Consider the following 18,904-nt stretch of genomic DNA (forward strand, 5'->3'; position numbering starts at 1 on the left):
AAAAATTTTTTTATTAAATTAATAATTAATAATATTAATAAGTATCAATTTTATTTTTTTTTTTTTTTCAAAAACGCAAAAGAAGAAATAACCTTTTATTCCTAAAAGCTTCACGCGATTGTTTTAAGGTTGATTGGTGGTTCCACCTATCGAGAAAATTTTAGTTAAAAAAATTTATTCTCTTACCAACAGAGCGACAGTAAAAATTTCTACATTATCAATCTGTAGTACAGTGACCTAGTTTCGAATAATATGACGAAATTTTTTTCCACGTTACTTACTGGTTACTGCAGCAAGTCTTGACTCAGGTGCACATGCTAAGTCAACAGCCGTTAGTATTGTGCAATTCATTTCAACCCATGATTTATACTTATAAGCTTAATAATTAGTGTGTAATTTAATTGCTGAGAAATAACAATCAGTATTGCAAGGTTCCATATTTAGTTGAATAATAGTTAAAAAAATGGAACCCGTAACAGTAGGAATTGAAACGTTAGAGGTTAATGGAGACAATACACAAGAGGATGTTGTTACCCCTTGGACTGTTGAAAGTACTAATGAGACAGGAATAGATTATGATAAATTAATAAGTGAGTATAATTTTCAACAATTTAAAATTTACATTTTAACTGATAAGTTTTATAAATAAATTTTTTTTTGTTACTTTTAGAGCGGTTTGGCAGTTCGAAAGTAGACCAGGAACTACTGGACCGATTTGAAAAAATAACCGGCAAACCATGTCACCATTTCTTGCGTCGTGGTATATTTTTTTCACACCGTGATATGCATACAGTATTGAATTTATACGAGCAGGGCAAGCCGTTTTACTTGTACACAGGAAGAGGGCCTAGTTCAGATGCAATGCACGTTGGACACATGATCCCATTTGTCTTTTGTAAATGGCTCCAAGAGGTGTTCGATGTTCCGCTGGTAATACAACTAACCGACGATGAAAAAGCAATCTGGAAAAATTTAAAGGTAGAAGACGCGATAAAACTAGCCCATGAGAACGCCAAGGATATAATAGCCTTTGGCTTTGACGTCAAAAACACATTCATATTTTCCAATCTAGAGCATATCGGTACTAACCCAGCGTTTTATCAAAATATGATAAGAATACAAAAGTCTGTGACATACAATCAAATCAAAGGGATATTTGGATTCGGTGACAGTGATCCAGTTGCTAAAATAGCCTTTCCACCAACTCAAGCAGCTCCAGCAATCTCTAGCACGTTTCCTTTTATTTTTAAAAATGATAAGTTGCCTTGCTTAATTCCTTGTGGCATTGATCAGGATCCGTACTTCAGGATGACTAGAGATGTTGCTCCCAAAATGGGCTTCCCCAAGCCAGCATTGCTGCACTCTTCATTTTTCCCAGCATTACAAGGATCCCAAACGAAAATGTCTGCCAGTGATGTAAATTCGGCAATATTTTTGACGGATACTCCTAAGCAAATTAAGAGTAAAATAAACAAACATGCGTTTTCTGGAGGACAAGCAACTGTTGAAGAGCACAGGAAACTCGGCGGCAATTGTGATATTGACATTTCTTACCAGTGGCTAAGATTTTTCCTCGAGGATGATGATAAACTGAATGAACTCAAAACGGTAAGCTAATTTACTAATTAATCAATATTATTAAGAGAATAAGCAAAATTTTGTGGCCAGTGTATTTATATAAAATAGGTTTTAATGGTTAAATTTGGTATCGTTGGAAAAGTCTTGACCTGGAGTTGTGCTTTTTCAAGGTTTCATATCATTCTCACCCACCAATCGTCAATTTATGATGATAAGTATTTAGGCTGCATTCGAAAATGCTCTATCTCTAGATATATAATTGAGAAATGACCTTGAATCTTGTAAACTATTGACATTTTTAAAGATATAAACTCATCCTGATGTTACACTCATCAAGACCTTTCATTTGAGTACCCACATGCATTTTTGATATATTTTTCATATATACATATATATAATATATATAAATATATGAAAAATTGATGTGGGTACTCAAATGAAAGCTCTTGATGAGTGTAACATCGGGATAAGCTTATATCTTAAAAAATGTCAGTAATTAAGAACTGACTTTGCTATCTTGTCAACTAATGATATTTTTGAAGATGTAAGCTCATCTCGATATTACACTCATCGAGACCCTTCCTTTGAGTACCCACATCAATTTTTCATATATTTATATACATATATATATGAAAAATATACCAAAAATGCATGTGGGTACTCAAATGAAAGCTCTTGATGAGTGTAACATCGGGATGAGCTTATATCTTTAAAAACGTCAGTAGTTAAAAAAGTACACTGCAATTTAACAAAATTCATTCTTTAATAAAGCAAAATTTTATTTATTTATAGTTCACAATCACGGCAGTCACATTGTGACTGCAAGGTTGCTAGTGAAAATTAATATTGAATGTTAATTTTTTTAATGTTGAAATTTTTTTATAGAATTACACCAGCGGAGCTTTACTGACCGGAGAGTTGAAACAAGAATTGATAAAGATACTCCAAGAGGTTGTCAGCTCACATCAAGAGAGGAGAAAAAACATTACTGATGATCTAGTGAAAGAATTTATGAAGCCGAGAGATCTAGGTTTCTCTTCGAAAAAATGTGTTTAATTGTGATTAAATTTAATTTTATTTAGCGGGAAGCTTTTTCGCACGAACTGATTAATATTCTTTTTCTTACTTAATATTTATAAAATTAATATTTATTTAAAAGGCATTTTGATAGTCAAAATTTTTTTCAATTGCAATAGAACATTTATAATACAGTGTATAAAATACTATTTTTCTTGATAAATTTTTTTGTACTGTAAATATCACGCATTACATGCAATGCTTTGTACATGAAATAAACAATATAGTTCCAGATAAATAAACACGCTTTACAATTAAAGAAATGTTTAATTTACTTATATTAGATAGTCTTCACATAGCTTCAGAAAAGTCGATTCGAAATAAATACTCATAAAATTTTTTTATTTTTAAATTATTTACTGCTTAATCCTGAGATAAATCTCACCGCGTGGTAAGCCTTAAAAATCTCCTGTCACAAGAGAATTTTTTTTTACAGTCATGCGTGAGTATTTACTTGTTTTTCCGTCATAGCGCAGCTTTTCAGCTCGGCCTCATTCATGTAACGTGAACATAAATCGTCACTTTGGTGACATGTATTGCAAAGCTGACTCGATGAATGATCGACTTCGGTAATGACTAAAACTAAAAAAAATTGTTACATATTAAGTTAATTTTCATTAATATTATAATTATTATTAGGGAGCTTACATTAAATTCGTCTATTTAAAAATTAATTAGTTTGTAGAGTTACTAAAATTTAAACATTTTTATTTTTTTTTTTCGTTCATACAATTTAATGATCTCATGTTCATAATCTATCATGTTTATAATTAACTTTTAATTTTTTATGAGCATCACTCATCGATAAAAATATATTTTTATTACAAGTTAAAATAGAATACAAACTTTATTTAAAAACAAACGCTGGATGAGTAAAAATAATCAGCTGGATTTGAAGACACTTAATATTCTTCGACCTTTGGATCTATAACAAAAATTATGAGATTATGATGAAATCGAGTATTAAAAAATTTTAATAATAATAACTTACCTTATAAAAAAATCATCAAGTACTATTATAATATTTTATAATGATAGCGCTTTAAATTTCGTCAGCTAACCACGTCGATCATCAAGAGATTTTGGGCCTTTCGTTTCTCTGACATTAAATTTCAAAAACATAACAATATATCCCGTCAATTCATGCGAATTAAAACGTGCTGCTAAATCATATATAGTCTGGGCATTTTCAACTGTTAAAAAATCTTCACTTAGACTTTTTTCGCACATACGTTTGAGTACTTTCAGCTCATACTTATCAGCCTCTCCAAATAAAGATACAATGTGATCATCTAGATCCGTCACTTGATCTAAATAAATAAACTCTAATAATTTTTCAAATACTTTAGGATCCATATCAAAAACAATTAAACTATCTTTTTTAGTTTGATTAGAAACCAGCACGTTCAATAACTTGGGACAGCGAATGTTGAGAACATCTTGATGCACTCGAATTGTTTTTCCCTTTACTTGTACAACAATATCACCATCAACCTCTTTGGTTTTGTATAATTCTTTAAAATTATCTGGAAGATCAGCCTTTGGGTAAAGTTCAATTATTTCATCAGCAGGCAATGGAGTAATATCATCAAGAAAAAGTGTAAGCTGAAGGCGGATGGTCAAAGTGTCGTTTATTAAAAACTGTTCTTTTTCACTAGCTGAATTCCTCTTCAGAAAATGTATTATTTCATGAATATGGTGACCTTTAAAATACTCAGGACGTCGCCCAACAAATATCTCGTTTTTCTTATTATCAACAATATAAATTGAATAATATCCTCTGGTAGCAACTTTTTTTGACACAGAATTGAACTGTACCGCTACCCATGTTTCGCTGTACAATGAATGATCAAATGATAATCTCAGAAACCACTTATCATTATCAATTCCAGCTCCTGAAGAAAACGTAAGGAACTCAGTCGTGGTTCTTCTGCGTCTGGGATCAATATACAAATATGAGCTTACATTAAAAACTTTATACTCATGCCAACTGGTATGTATCTTCCCGTCTTTTCTTCTTTGGAGAGACATTTTTCAAATACTATTCAAGTACAATTTTTTCACAAATTAAACTTCTTTTAAAACCATTTATTTCCGTAAATTAATAAACTTAGGTCTAGTTTTCTTTGAATTGAAATTATTTACTATTCAATAATAAAATTTTTGACTGAAAAAATACTATCTTGTGATAAGCGAAAGTTTAACTCTTGGAAAGTCTGGATAACTTCTGCCTGGTTCTGTTGGAACTATTTTCTCGTTTATACTCCGGCGTAAATTCTTCCTCGTTTTTGTGTCACACCCAACAGCGCAACTCTTAGAGGTTTCTTCTTACCTATCTGTAAATATCCCATGCCATGGACTGCTACATGCTCCAACATCTAAAAGTATAACGATATACTTTTTACACTGCATTCTGCATGCATTATTGTGATACAATTAACTGTTTATTATCGTCAAATGATACCCTGAAAATCATTCATCATCTTCAATCCCAGATTCTGATGAAAAAGTTGATTTAATAGTTTACTTCATGATACTAAAATCTGAAGATATCTAATAGTTTTTATGAATTTTATAATTAAATCAATTTATTATAAAAAAAAAATTTTTTTTTCAAATTTTTTCTTTAAATTTTTTTTTACTATATCATTTTTCGTAAAAATTAAGTCGTTTTAAAAAACGATACTGAATTTATTAGATATCTAACAAGTTTTTATACTGTTAAAATAATTTTGTTATAAAGAAAAAAATTACGAATTCTAAAAATTATTTATCTATAATAATTTATTTGCTGTAAAAACTCCAATAATTGTCAGATGTTTGCTTATTTCAATAACATTCAAGTTAGCTGTCACTTGACAATTTTTTAATTTTATTTAACAAAAAGATTTTTTCCAAAAAATTATTTAAAAAAAATTGTATTTTTTATTTTTTTTTCTTTTTAATTTCTAAATGTCAATTTTTTTTTCTTATTTTTTTGCCATAATTTATTCATTATAAAATTTTTAAAATTATTAAATATGTGCCACATCGATTTTAATCTTATTTCCGTATCATTTTAAAAATCAAAAAAATTGTCTTTCAATTTTAAAATCATGTTAACTTTTCGTTTTTTAGAAACTTTATATACTTTTTATTTGATAATTATTCACTAAATTATATACAAAATACTTACTATTAATTTCTAATTAATTTAAGTTATACATTTCAGTCATGAACAGGTGGTTGCTGTGGACGTAGCATGAGCTTCTAATAATTTGTAATTCGCAATAACCAGCAACAACTTTCTATCCGAAAGATTTAACCGCAAAATTGACACTATGCTGCCATCTATCGGAACTGTTGATAATTTTTTACGCTAATTTTCTCGTTAATTCATTTTCTATGTTCGTTTAAGCGCTCGAATGTGAGCAGTAAAGAAATCTTAAAACTGCCATTGGTCAAAAGTGACGACATTTGTGAAGTTATTTATAGACCGGCGCAAGCGCAGTTTAATTTCTTTTAGTGTGCGTGTCCGCCATTCATACAAGTCGATTTTTCTGTTTCTTTCTGTGTGTGTGTGTACAAGCAGAGGAGCTAAACCGAAGAGCTAGTATAACCCAGCTAGAAAGAGAAAACATAAAGAGACATGGTGACGGTGATATTCGCGTGGCTTGGTAATAAAAACATGAGACTTGTGGATTAATTAATACTATTTATTGTAATTATTCATCAGTTTTACAAAAAATATATTATTATTGTAGTATATAGGACACATTTAATTGTACGTAAATTATAAAAGTAAGATGATAACCGGTGATGTTAGTTCGACGTAAGTTTTTGTAATTTTTCTGGCAAATTCATGGCTAAGCACATTAATTTATCTTTGGGCTTAAAAAATTCAGCCGCATGCTAATTTATTTTAAAATTCGCTTCAACGCTTCCATCGTGATTTATTAATTTTTTTTTTATCTCGTGATTAGTGCGTGTACTAATTCTTATTGATATTATTTAATCATCATCATCTTTCTTTTTATTTTTTTTTTTAACGCAGATGAGTGGGTATGACATAATAAACAATTAATAGCAAATTAATACCGGTTGATGTAAGTCATTCACCCATCTCAAGGTTCCCATCATACATTTTTGCTTCCATACTACTGTAAATTTCCAAACTAAATTTATCGTTTTAAGAATAGGTCATGCGAAAATGCCTCCTAATATCTTACGCTTTGGGTATATACATATACTTATATGCATATACACAACATATACATAATATATATATGGATTTATCGCAAGTTATTATTTATGTGATTAAAAAACGAAAATTATGCCTCGATTTATGATAAACAGATAACAGTATCGAGTATTTGAAATAATTGCATAATAATTTATTAAAAATAGTCTTAGTCGATACGTGAAAGTGCGTACAAGTGAGTGTGTGATATTGTTTCTTAATGAAAATCAATTTGATATGTTACAGGTATTTAATGGACTTTGTCATTAAGAGTAAAATGCTTAATAAATAATACGTTGTAAAAGGCTATAATTGTAAGGAGAGAGAAAAAAGGAGACAAAATATTAAAGCAAACTTGATTGAAGTACCAGAGAGATAATTAAAGAGATAAATTGATAAGGAAATAACTAGAGCGTAATAACATTAACTATGGGGGCATTTTTGGATACACCGAACACTGAGAAGTACAACGAACATGGTTCGGGTAATGATTTGCAATACGGAGTGGCAAGTATGCAAGGATGGCGTATGGAGATGGAAGACGCACATTGTGCGATTACAGGCTTGGAGGGTGGCCTGTCTGATTGGAGTTACTTTGCGGTATTTGACGGGCATGCTGGGGCGCTAGTTTCCGCGCACAGCGCGGAACATTTGCTGGACTCGATTGTTGAGACGGAGGAGTTTAAATCCGAGGATGTGATAAAGGGTATACATTCAGGTTTCCTGCGACTTGACCACAAAATGCGTGATCTGCTGGAGACGAGTAAAGATAAGTCTGGGTCAACAGCTGTTTGTGCATTCATATCACCGAAACACATTTATATCGCAAATTGCGGTGACTCCAGAGCGGTACTGTGCAGCGCAGGAAGTCCTGTTTTTTCGACACGAGACCACAAACCCGTGTTGCCAGCTGAAAAAGAACGCATCCAAGCAGCAGGTGGTAGCGTTATGGTAGAACGTGTTAATGGATCATTGGCTGTATCACGTGCTCTTGGTGATTATGAGTACAAAAACGTCGAAGGACGTGGACCATGTGAGCAATTAGTCTCACCAGAACCAGAGATTTTCGTCCGAGATCGGGACATGGAGCACGACGAGTTTTTAGTACTCGCCTGTGACGGCATTTGGGACGTTATGACCAATCAAGATCTTTGTGATTTTATTTACTCCAGATTATTGCTCACTGACGACTTAGAGGCTGTTACTAACCAAGTTATTGATACTTGTCTTCACAAGGTAATTTTTTTTTTATTATTTATTTATTCTAAGTAACTTGTCTTTAATCTAATAACATACCACTAAAATTTAATAATCGATACTGTTTGATGTTTTCAACCACAGGGTAGCCGAGACAATATGAGCATAGTATTGGTAACATTTCCTGCGGCTCCCAAGCCAAGTATCGAAGCACAAAAGAAGGAAGCCGAGTTAGAAATGACCATCGAAAGGAGAATTAAAGGTTCACTGAATTTTTCATACTCACACTCAATATTTTCTCTATGCTGTTGCTTTAATCCGCGTAAACGTGCTCGTGTTCGCGTGCGAAAAAATAATAAATGACAATTGTACGTCGCCCAGTGCAATAAACACGAAAAAAATAGCTCTGTAGAAATTACAGAAACTAACATATAAAGTATACTGATAAATACGTACTTTTTACAGAAATATTTAGGTTTATAAATATAAATAAATTTCTGTAAATTCAACAGATCTGTTTTTTTTCCGTTAAGTGTAAATACATACAAAAAAAAGTTATATAGATACATTTATAGAGGGAAAAGCCGCGCGACAATCAAATAGTTGTCAAAAAATCTAAATTGAAAAAGCGAAAACGTATTTATTGAAGCAAATTATTATATTGTGAAGGCTCTATTTCAATCAAACAATTTAAATCATATATTTATAGTGACTAAAAAATACAACAATACGATTTCAAATCTCTAGTTGTTAAAACACCTTGCGCGATGTGAGGCGTGTTATATGTATGTGTAAATATTGACACTATTAGTTATGGAAAAAAAAAAAAAAATTCTGATTGGGACCAGTTTTTCGTCAATCAAAATATCTCATTAATCACTACAGTGATTTACTGAGATTTTTATTAAGTGATTAATTAATAGTTATATCTAATAACTCATAACGAACGATTTAATGCCCTCCTGACAAGTGATAAGTTAATACTTAAATCAAACACCAATGAAATACGATCGTCTCTAATATCGATTATATATGTTCTAAGAGTATTTAGGAATCGTTTTATTTTTTTTCCCTCGTTGCTGTGATCTAAGTAATTAGATAACCACGTTACTGCCTTTCAAAATAAAACACCAACAATTATATATCGATATACAAATACCCTATTAATTACATAAGAGATTTAACTTGTAAGATATATTCCCTGACACATTTGTCAAATGCATAATCAATTAACTCATTTAATCGTATGACTAATTATTTACTAGAAAATATTTAGTTAATTGATAATGAGGCTCAAAATCATCTCTTTTCAATGTACTTAATATTTTTTTTTATCCTCTTAATAATACAGTCTATTTATTCTTAGAATTAAAAAAAAATTAGTTTGAAAGCAATAACTAATATTTATATTTCCATTAGAAATTTTTAAAGGATTGAAATAATACTAATCAAAACTAGTCAATTCAGTGTGATTTTATAATTAAAAAAAAATAATTATAATAAGTATACAAAAAATAGTAGTACAAGTGTTTAAAAATAAACAATGTGCCAAAGACGAAGATGAAAAATAAAAAATGGTTTTAAAGTAATTTTATGAATTAAAAATAAAATAAATATCGCGTAATATTAGCAAACAAAGAGTTGTTTTATACAACATTTTATTGATTTAATAATAAAAAAAAATTTATATTAAGAAAACACGCACGTTGATAAATTAAATTGAACACTTTATCATTATATAAGTTAGAGTACAAATAAATAAAAAAATAAAGTTAATAGAATTTTATTATTACAAGTATTATATTTTAGTTTATGACTAGATCATAGTCATAAAGTAGTTTGTAGCGTTTATCAGTCATTATATTGTTTAGAGAAATATATTTATTATTGACGTGAACAAACAAAAGTATAAATATAAATACATTAAATATTATATTAAAGACATAAGATATCAATACAAAATATACATTAATATTATTTTAAAAATCCACCCTTGGAGTTGTCACGATACTTCGTAACAGCTTTTATTAAATATAAATTATTAGTAAAGTAAATGTAAAAAAATTATTATAAATATTATGTATTTTGTGTTGGAAATTAGTTTAGAAGGCGCCACAGGTAGGTGCAAACTTATTTACAACACATTAGTTTCTTTTTTTTCTTGTTTGATCAGTTATAAATTCCAGTGTATATTTATCTTAGTTAAATTTAAACGGCAATGCATTTCTTATGGAGAGTCATTGCTATTGCCGTAATCAGAACAAACCAATTTATACAAAAGCGAATTCTAAACCATAAATCCATATATATTTATTTAAAATTAATTTAAAAAGCGAATAGTAAATGCAATTCCAGAGGTGGATTAAATCTAAACATTTAAACCCAAATACAAATTTTAAAAATAATAAATCACCCCACTATCATTTATATCCATAAGAAATGTACCGTAACTCAGATATATTATATATCACTGTAGTTGCATGTTATTTACAATTTTAATAGTAGTATTCGTTTACTTAAGATTAATATGCAACAAAAAGAAAAGAAAAATTAAAAAAAAAAAAAAGCGTGAATTCGATATCTTTATTTTTATACTTTAATAATTTATTTACTTAATCAATTAATTATCTTATGGATACACTTGCACTTTTATCAATTTATTTGTTCACACATAATTAACTCCCCTTTTATTTATTTAAATTTATTTATTCAATTAGCTGCGTTTATAGCAATAGATTTAAATTTTAAGAAATTTTCAATGACCTTGAAAAAATAATTGTTATAATTTTGGCTCTTTTTTTTTTTTCCAACAGAAATCGTTGCACAACAAGAGGGCAAAGACGGCTTCGATTATTTGGAACTGCTACGGATTCTTGTTGATCAAGAACTACCGAATCTACCCCCTGGAGGCGGTCTGTCAGCAAAGTAAGTTACTTTTTATACAACACAAACACACACGAGCAAATCAATTGTTTTCGAGTCAACGAAAATATTGGTACTGATCTTGATCCTCTTGAGCATCTACCAAATAATCTTTTCTTCTTGAGATTACGCAAATAGTACTAAAAATTAAATTATATACAATGATACCGCTTATAAAGTACCGAGGAAGTCTATATAATATCAATTTGGCTTAATTTCAAATTATTCCGCAATCACGTAATTGGGATAGCCAAGTCATGTAGCCTTGTTTTCACGCTTCAAGTAAAAAGCCTCGAGATTCTTGTAAACTTGTCTTTTTTTAACACGCTCATGTTTGATAGCTAAACTTGATCTTATCGCCATATAGATACTTCAAATAACGTGATTCATTTGCGTCAACTACCTCTAATTACTCACCGTCATTAAATGTAATTTATCATTTGTTTATTTTTATTTATTTATTTTTTTTTGTTTTTCAACAGGCAACCACTTATTGAACAAGTGTTTCGGGAAGTGTGCCCTGGCAGAGCGAAGAGCGTAAGTCTTAAATATGAATATCCTTCAATTTAATTTAAATAAAAATATTAAATCTGTCATAACATCCTCATAAAATTACCAACGATGTAATAGATAATGTAAAACTGTTATGATTTTAATAATTCCTACCTTCACTTATTAGTGCTAATTTTTATTACAACTGAGTATTGAAAAGTGCAACAAGACCGTTGCTGTTTAAATTTTTCAATTAATTTGCTTTTTTTTTGTCTTTGATACTTCTTCATTTTTATTTAAACTTTTTTTTTGAGAGCCTTGATTTGTAGACATCGTGTAATACTTTTATAAAATTGATCTTCTATTTCAATGTTATTATTAAACAATTAAAAAATTTATTATTTTATCCTGGAATAATTAGTAACGTTGAATTAAGTTTTGCAATTCATCAAAAAATTTGCTTACTTATAATTAAGCGGATAAAAATAATTATTATTTTTGTTTAATAACAATCATATGATTTAAAAAAAAAAAAATGTCTACATAATGCTACTACTGCTTTATTTTTTATCCAATATGTTCTGAGCTTATACTTAATGTGGTGCGTTGAACTTTTAATTTTTATAATTTAATGTTAACATCGCTACGTAATACAATGATTGTTGCTTTCGTTAAAAAAAATACTTAAAAACAATAAATTAAAATAATCAAATCCGCGTTTTTTATTAGTTATTATTACTATTATTATTACGTTCAATAACTGGTTGGATTTAAAAAAAAAAAATCGTGTATACAAATAATAAATAATGAATTTATATTACTATTGAACAGGGAATATTTAACGAAAATTTATAAGTACATCAAAACGATAGATGAAATAAAAAATAAATCATTGTGCAGAGTTTTTACTCTGTGATTTTGTTATTTCTATATTTTTTACTTCTTGTATTTGAATATTTTATAATTATTATTATTATAAACATAATTTAAAGATACGTAACTATTGATTAAACACCAAGTAGAATTTATCAAGTGCGTATGCTCGTACATATCGAAAAATCATTGTAAAAACTAAACTTTGTATCAAAAAATTTAAGAAAAAAAGTTAACGATGTAGAGGATATTTAATTGTACGATTAATTTGTAGAAAGAGAAAATAATTGTTTGATAATTGTAGATTTTTATTTAAGTAAATCAATATATAAATTTATCTCTATCTTTCTCTGTTCGTTGACTAAAAAAATATATAATAATAACATTTATATATAGAAATTATATATTTTTGTAGTATTAGTGGACATGCACATAAAAAATATGCTCATGCATTTATATTGGCTCTTCTCCCTCTTATTAACTGCAAATAATTATAACAATAAAAATAATAATAAATGCATGCAAATTATCACGGCAATTGGGGAGTAATTAAGCCACACAAACTAATCTTAACGTAGATAATTTGTATATATACAAATATTTATATATACATCAGCATTGTCCACGTTTGTTTATAAATATCTTTGAAGACATACAATAATTTAAATCACTATAATTATTTAATTATAGAGAAAGAGACAGAGAGAATGGAATTAAAATATGATGGAATATGCCTGTAGAATTGTAGCACTGACGAGGGCCTTAATTTTCAATTAATAACTGGATTAATATCCTCTCCAACTCCATCCATTATTCAATTAATCAATCATTAATAATTAACATGTAAAAATAATCTTTAACATTGGCATAATAATTATAATAATATATATCTTTTTAATAACAATAATTATAAAAAGTAGATATCAATTTTCTGGTGTTGTGTATATCTTGTTATTAAAAATAAAAAAATAAAAAAAAATTATATATGATGTTTAGAAAATAACCAGATTAAGAGGTCCATGTAGTTTGAGCTAAATAACAAAATGCCAACTAATATAAGTATGTGGAGGAGTTTATTATAATTTACTGATAAATTTTTTTTTCGTGATTAATGTTTAAATATACTGTACAACTGAATAATTGTTTGACTAAAGTTATTTTTTACTCGGATATCCTATTTTAAACAACGATTTATGAAAGAATAAATTTATCGCCGCATTGTTTGCAATACGGGTATAAATTTAACGGGAATTGCTAAATATATTAATGTTACTTTTTGGATCTGATTCATCTGCCAATTAAATATGCAAATCAAGTGTTTGTATAAGTTTCATATTAACCTTGAGCCTCTTTTATTAATATATAATAAATATTTTTACTGTCATTTTTATAAATAAATCTACAGTCTTTGATATTCAAATTTAAACGCTTGAGTTGATAAATCTTGTCTTTTATACACAATCTTCGATAACTGAGTGTTAAATAATGCTTATTGACATTTGATTTATAAAAATGACATTTGTTTGATAAATTTTCAATACATCTTTCATTTTATATTTTATAATCTGTCTAATTTTATATTTAGCACTTATTCTTATTGCTTCTTTATTTTCCAAATCTTAATCCTAATCATTTCCTATTCCCAGATTGTCAAAACGCAGAGTTTCAATCCGTTGGAAGTTGACAAAGCAAATCCTTAAGCTTACAAAGTTGTCGACTTGTCACCGAACAAAATTACTGTCATCGATAATCTAAAAATACAAGAAGAAACTTGGAAAAAAAAATTTTTTTTTTTTTTAATCAGACTCTATATAACTTTTTTGATAATTCTTGTACCTGAAATTACATGCGTTTTGTCTATCTTACTTATAATCATTGTTTTTTCATAAAAAAATTTTTTGTTTTAATTTTAAATTAAACTTTCAATAATTGTAGAAAAAAAATTAAAAAACTAAAAAAACACTCAGCAGTAACTGAAAAAAAAATTTTAAAGTGCCAAAGTGACATTGATGTTGAGCGTAAATCTAAAAAAAAAAAGATTAATTATTAAATTAATACTAATATATTAAAGAGATGCAAATTAATATTGCCGAGAGATAAAATTGCTAATTTAATTACTTGTAATAATTAAATTAAATGGTACGAGATGTTATAGACGGTTGAAAGTACTTATAATAACTGCTCAGTGTGAATCTTGTTTTCATCCATAAAAAGTATCCATGCATGTTTTATTTAAGTTAATAAATCCTTTGACTGTAAAGAAATTAGCACAAAAATCTTGCTGAAGGCAGGAAGATAATTGAATAATTACTTACCTAATTGAACCCGCTTCAGTGCTCCAAATAAACCGTCATGTTAATAAAATAGCGCATCGTGTTATATGATTACAGACGTCAGAATCCAGTTAGTCGTATGAGTTTTTATACATAAAACTGCAGTAAATGTTTGACTGCAAACTAACAGGTTAATATGTGGACAAAATACTATAAAGTTACAAGAATACAACACACCGACGTCTACGCAATGGAGCATTTGACATAATACAAAAAAATTTAAATAAATGAATGATAATATTAAATCTTAATTTTAATTAATAATAATAATAATAATAATAGTAATAACGATGATATGATAATGATTAATGATGGATGATTGTACAAAATAATTATAAGTCATGGGTACTTTTCGTCTTATGCTAAAAAAAATTACAATATCCAGTGTGCGATATGTATACTTATGAAACGAGTTTCAACGCTCCTCTGACCATAACTTTTTTTTTTTGTACAAAGCATTTTCATTGTATTCTGCGGTTTAATTTATATAATTACACTCTGACAGATACACAAACATATAAAAATATTTAAGATTAAAAAAAAAGTATGTTAAGGTCAATAAGTAAAGTTTAATAAAATATTAATTCTCGATGTAACTTTAAATAGATACGACCCATTTGAGTAGATAACAAAATATATTGTATTTCATAGTTAACGGCTGTTTGTTTTTAGGATCAAAGCCTTTCCTATTTTTTAAATTTAAAACTATTGTATAATTAAATCTTTTAACAAATCATATTATCAGTTATTTATTTTTTTATCATACTATTATTATACCGTAATAAAATACTATACTCTAATAATATTAATAGTTATGATGATGATTAATGAATATTAATTAATCTTTGATAATTAGGGTAAGTAATTTTGACTAGATGGATTTTTTTCCTTATGATTACTGTACGTAGTTATTATAATGACCCACTGCACAAATGATGAATGATGTATTTAAATGTTGCCAAGTAATTTCACAAACCTATAATAAAGTTAATTGTAATTAAATGTTATTGATGGATTAAATTATTCTAATAATATACTATTACTATTATATTTTAAGGTAACTTTGATAGATTATTAACCAAGATATTTTTTATTAATAAGACATTTTATTTTTAATTTTATTATTAAAAATTATTTCAATATGCTTAAATTAAAACAAGAGATCTACAGATGACTCTACAAGAACACAGCGAGAATCGATACCATTATAATCACCGCTAATATGATTGCGACAATTCTTTTAAATTGTACTTAGTTTAATTTTTTTTGTGCTGATTATATGGGCTGTACTGTAATTTTTTTAATTTTTTCATTTATAAAATTGTTATTTATATTTATATATTGATTAAAACTTACAATTAAACCTTAATAGATTATTATTTTATTATTATTCAATCAACTATTTAATTTAACTATTATTATTTATTTATATCGAAAGACAATTATGCTTTGTTACTCGAGTATGTACTTATATTTCTATAGAATCGAATATATCACATATTTTTTATTTATAATTATTTAAATAATCGTCATAAATATTACAACGATTTCAAATTCTACCAACAATAACTTTCAAGTTATATGCAATTTATTTATAATTATTTTTTTCATTTTTTTTTTTTTGTCAACATCTATTGTGCTTAACGAATTTATCAATATGTTTCGTTGATGAATGTCAAATTTAGTTGCTTAAAAAAATATAATTCCAAACGTTGGGTAATCCGAAATATTTAAAAATAAAAAAAAAAAAAGAAATTAAATAAATCTATCCACTGAAATATTTAATTTCTTTTAAATAATTATATTTTATTTAGTTTATTCTATCTATTGGTAGTCCATCCTCGCCAAATAGATGCGATACTAGCAGCTGCACTTGTCACCAAGCCCCCAGCAACGCTCTGATTAACATGTATACTTGATGACTGTTGGCTAGCCATCGTACCTGGATGAGGAACTTGCATTTCCGGACATGCAACATTTGGAACCTATTGCAATAAATAACATCTATTTAATATAAAATAAATACAGATGTTATTTTAATTTATTATTAACAAACTTACAGCCTCCCACTCCCAATTAAAAGCATCCTCCTCTTCGTCTGAGCCAGAGTCGTCACTGTTCTCCAGATCAGAAGTCAATTGATTGTGTAATTTTTCCACTATACTTGGATCTACTTCCATTGGGCCAATCCTTATAAATTTATATGCGCAATTAATATTTCATCGTACAAGAAGATATATACAGTGTTTAATACTAAATTATATTACTTTAATACTTGATTACCCAAGCCAAAAAACTATTTTAAGCTTACCTGCCAAGATCACTTATTTCAGTATTGAGCAAGTGCATAAGATTCTGCAGAGTATGCATAGGATGTAATACCGTGACATTTGTATTCTGAGTGAAGCATAGATGTAGAATATTGCTATTTAATCTAGCAACTTTTCGAGCAAATTTTTGGTCTGACATTTCATTACCGCAAAATTCTCTGTTTTTAAATCAATCAATAAGTAAATAAATAAATCATTATTCATTTGCGTCACGTCGTAAGCGTAACGCTTTTCGACTAATAATTATTTATAAGCGAGCATACCCATATGTAAGTTTGTATGGTAATCGGACATTTATGTAGTAAGCAAGTACGTTGACTAGCTGCGTAGCATACGTAAGAGCGGCGCTAATATTATACGCAGGATTGTTCATTGTGTTTTCTTTATTAGCTCCTGGTGTTCCATCTTTGCTCGCTGCAACTGAAATAATATTTCAATTCATTCATTGCAATAATCAAACATTTTTTTTTTTTTTTTTTTTTTTTTTTTTTTTTTCATTTCTTCTTTTAATTTTTTTTAAAGAAGCTGCTGTAAAATATTAAAATGTTAATTTACCCCAAAGTGAATAAGCACTATAGTCACCAGAACCTGGGAGAGTTGGAGCGACAATACGATGGTGCATCTCCAAACTATTTTCAGAGTCGCTAATCCACCGTCCTCTTACATACGAAGTACCTGATGCATCAGCTAATGCGCATGTTACAACATCAGCATTGGGATTCTCCTCGTCGCTATTACAAAAACTGATCAAATATGTCAAAATCTTAGTAATGTAATGTAATAAAATTAAATATTATTCAATAATATTGTTTACCTCCGCTCGGGTTCAACCTGACACAGTGGAAAAATATATTGAACCAATTGTCTAGCTGCTGTTCTTATGACTTTCTTCAATCTTTTACGCTTCCTATCAACATTTCCCCTCTGTTTATCCTGCTTAGTCTTCAGGTCATCGATAAATTCATGGACTCTTTCAACTCTGCTCTCGTGTCTCGGTAATCTCTGGACTATTTGAGAGTTTGCGTCTTTCAAGATATTTAACCGTTCATTACCTATTTTTTTTTTTTTTTTTATTTTGCAACAATGAAAACAATAAATTTATTATTTATTTTAATAATATTGAAACCAACTAAAACAAAAGCTAAAAATAATACAATAATTATTATTACCTTTGTTTATACTTTGCTTTGTTTCATGTATCAGACTCTGCAGTAATCTCACTCGTTCCTTGCATGTATTAATATCACATGCCTGTAAAAAAATAATAACTAAGTACGATGTCAGCTATCAAACCCATAAAAAAGATAAATAATAAAATAATAAATAACCAGTTTATCTTTCTGACGATGCTTTTCAAATATTTTGGTCCACTTGTCCTCTAACAGAGCTCTAGCAGCTTTCAGCCGTAACAACCGTACCTGTTTATCCGCAAACCTGAGAAAAAAAAAATAAAACAATGACAGGTATTGTAAAATTTTTTAGCAAGGTTGATAATTTATAAAATGATACGTACCGTTCAGAGTAAACAGAAGTTGAATGTACAAAGTCACCATTTTGAACACACTGCCTACAGTAAAATATTCGTCTACTGTAATGGCACAATGGACACTTTAATAAATTAACACTTAGACGGCTAGATACGTCTTCTAGTTCGGATGATAATTGGAAATCAGCTGGGGCCGTATAAGAACCGTCAGAGCTGCTTGTCGCCATAACCAAGTACCCAGGACAACGATCATCAGTCTGTTGTCACTCATCAGCTGATATATTTCAATAACGTTGTTCTACTCTGGTGGTGCTGTTGCTGTTATTGCTGATACTGCTACTGCTTTTATTTTACTTTGCTCTGTAATGTTTACATATATATAACTTATAGATATATA

The 18,904-nt window shown here is 28.5% G+C and overlaps 4 protein-coding genes across 14 annotated transcripts; 2 read left to right on the forward strand and 2 right to left on the reverse strand.

Moving 5' to 3' along the window:
- Nucleotides 1–263: 263 nt before the first annotated feature.
- On the forward strand, nt 264–2,909 carry LOC123274489 (tryptophan--tRNA ligase, cytoplasmic). The gene is made up of 4 exons (XM_044742118.1): nt 264–331; nt 408–590; nt 671–1,608; nt 2,464–2,909. Exons 2-4 carry the CDS (start codon nt 464–466, stop codon nt 2,632–2,634), a joined length of 1,236 nt encoding a protein of 411 aa, XP_044598053.1. The 5' UTR covers nt 264–331; nt 408–463; the 3' UTR covers nt 2,635–2,909.
- Nucleotides 2,910–3,006: 97 nt separating this feature from the next.
- Nucleotides 3,007–6,037, reverse strand: LOC123274492 (speckle-type POZ protein B-like). Of its 5 annotated transcripts, XM_044742130.1 has the most exons (5): nt 5,120–5,215; nt 4,988–5,033; nt 3,647–4,591; nt 3,502–3,580; nt 3,007–3,237 (listed from the first exon to the last, which is right to left on the reverse strand). In XM_044742130.1, exons 1-3 carry the CDS (start codon nt 5,136–5,138, stop codon nt 3,712–3,714), a joined length of 945 nt encoding a protein of 314 aa, XP_044598065.1. In that variant the 5' UTR covers nt 5,139–5,215; the 3' UTR covers nt 3,007–3,237; nt 3,502–3,580; nt 3,647–3,711. The 5 variants fall into 5 exon arrangements, with proteins under 5 accessions (XP_044598065.1, XP_044598061.1, XP_044598062.1 ...); XM_044742126.1 differs by lacking the exon at nt 5,120–5,215 and adding an exon at nt 5,831–6,037 and having other exon boundaries at nt 3,647–5,033; XM_044742127.1 differs by having other exon boundaries at nt 3,647–5,033.
- A 138-nt stretch (nt 6,038–6,175) lies between these two features.
- LOC123274490 (protein phosphatase 1B) lies at nt 6,176–15,698 on the forward strand. 6 transcript variants are annotated; one of them, XM_044742120.1, is made up of 6 exons: nt 6,176–6,311; nt 7,121–8,110; nt 8,216–8,333; nt 10,885–10,996; nt 11,476–11,530; nt 14,005–15,698. In XM_044742120.1, exons 2-6 carry the CDS (start codon nt 7,304–7,306, stop codon nt 14,056–14,058), a joined length of 1,146 nt encoding a protein of 381 aa, XP_044598055.1. In that variant the 5' UTR covers nt 6,176–6,311; nt 7,121–7,303; the 3' UTR covers nt 14,059–15,698. The 6 variants fall into 6 exon arrangements, with proteins under 6 accessions (XP_044598055.1, XP_044598056.1, XP_044598054.1 ...); XM_044742121.1 differs by having other exon boundaries at nt 6,225–6,355; XM_044742119.1 differs by having other exon boundaries at nt 6,263–6,466.
- A 420-nt stretch (nt 15,699–16,118) lies between these two features.
- On the reverse strand, nt 16,119–18,898 carry LOC123274488 (beclin 1-associated autophagy-related key regulator). 2 transcript variants are annotated; one of them, XM_044742117.1, is made up of 9 exons: nt 18,535–18,898; nt 18,350–18,455; nt 18,191–18,272; nt 17,836–18,073; nt 17,577–17,752; nt 17,285–17,441; nt 17,003–17,179; nt 16,752–16,881; nt 16,119–16,676 (listed from the first exon to the last, which is right to left on the reverse strand). In XM_044742117.1, the coding sequence occupies exons 1-9, from the start codon at nt 18,732–18,734 to the stop codon at nt 16,512–16,514; spliced, it is 1,431 nt and encodes a 476-aa protein (XP_044598052.1). In that variant the 5' UTR covers nt 18,735–18,898; the 3' UTR covers nt 16,119–16,511. The 2 variants fall into 2 exon arrangements, with proteins under 2 accessions (XP_044598052.1, XP_044598051.1); XM_044742116.1 differs by having other exon boundaries at nt 16,122–16,676; nt 17,577–17,764; nt 18,535–18,896.
- Between the last annotated feature and the right edge of the window lie 6 nt (nt 18,899–18,904).

The sequence above is a fragment of the Cotesia glomerata genome, unplaced genomic scaffold (genome assembly GCF_020080835.1).
Source record: "Cotesia glomerata isolate CgM1 unplaced genomic scaffold, MPM_Cglom_v2.3 scaffold_38, whole genome shotgun sequence".
Taxonomy (NCBI): Eukaryota; Metazoa; Arthropoda; class Insecta; order Hymenoptera; family Braconidae; genus Cotesia; species Cotesia glomerata.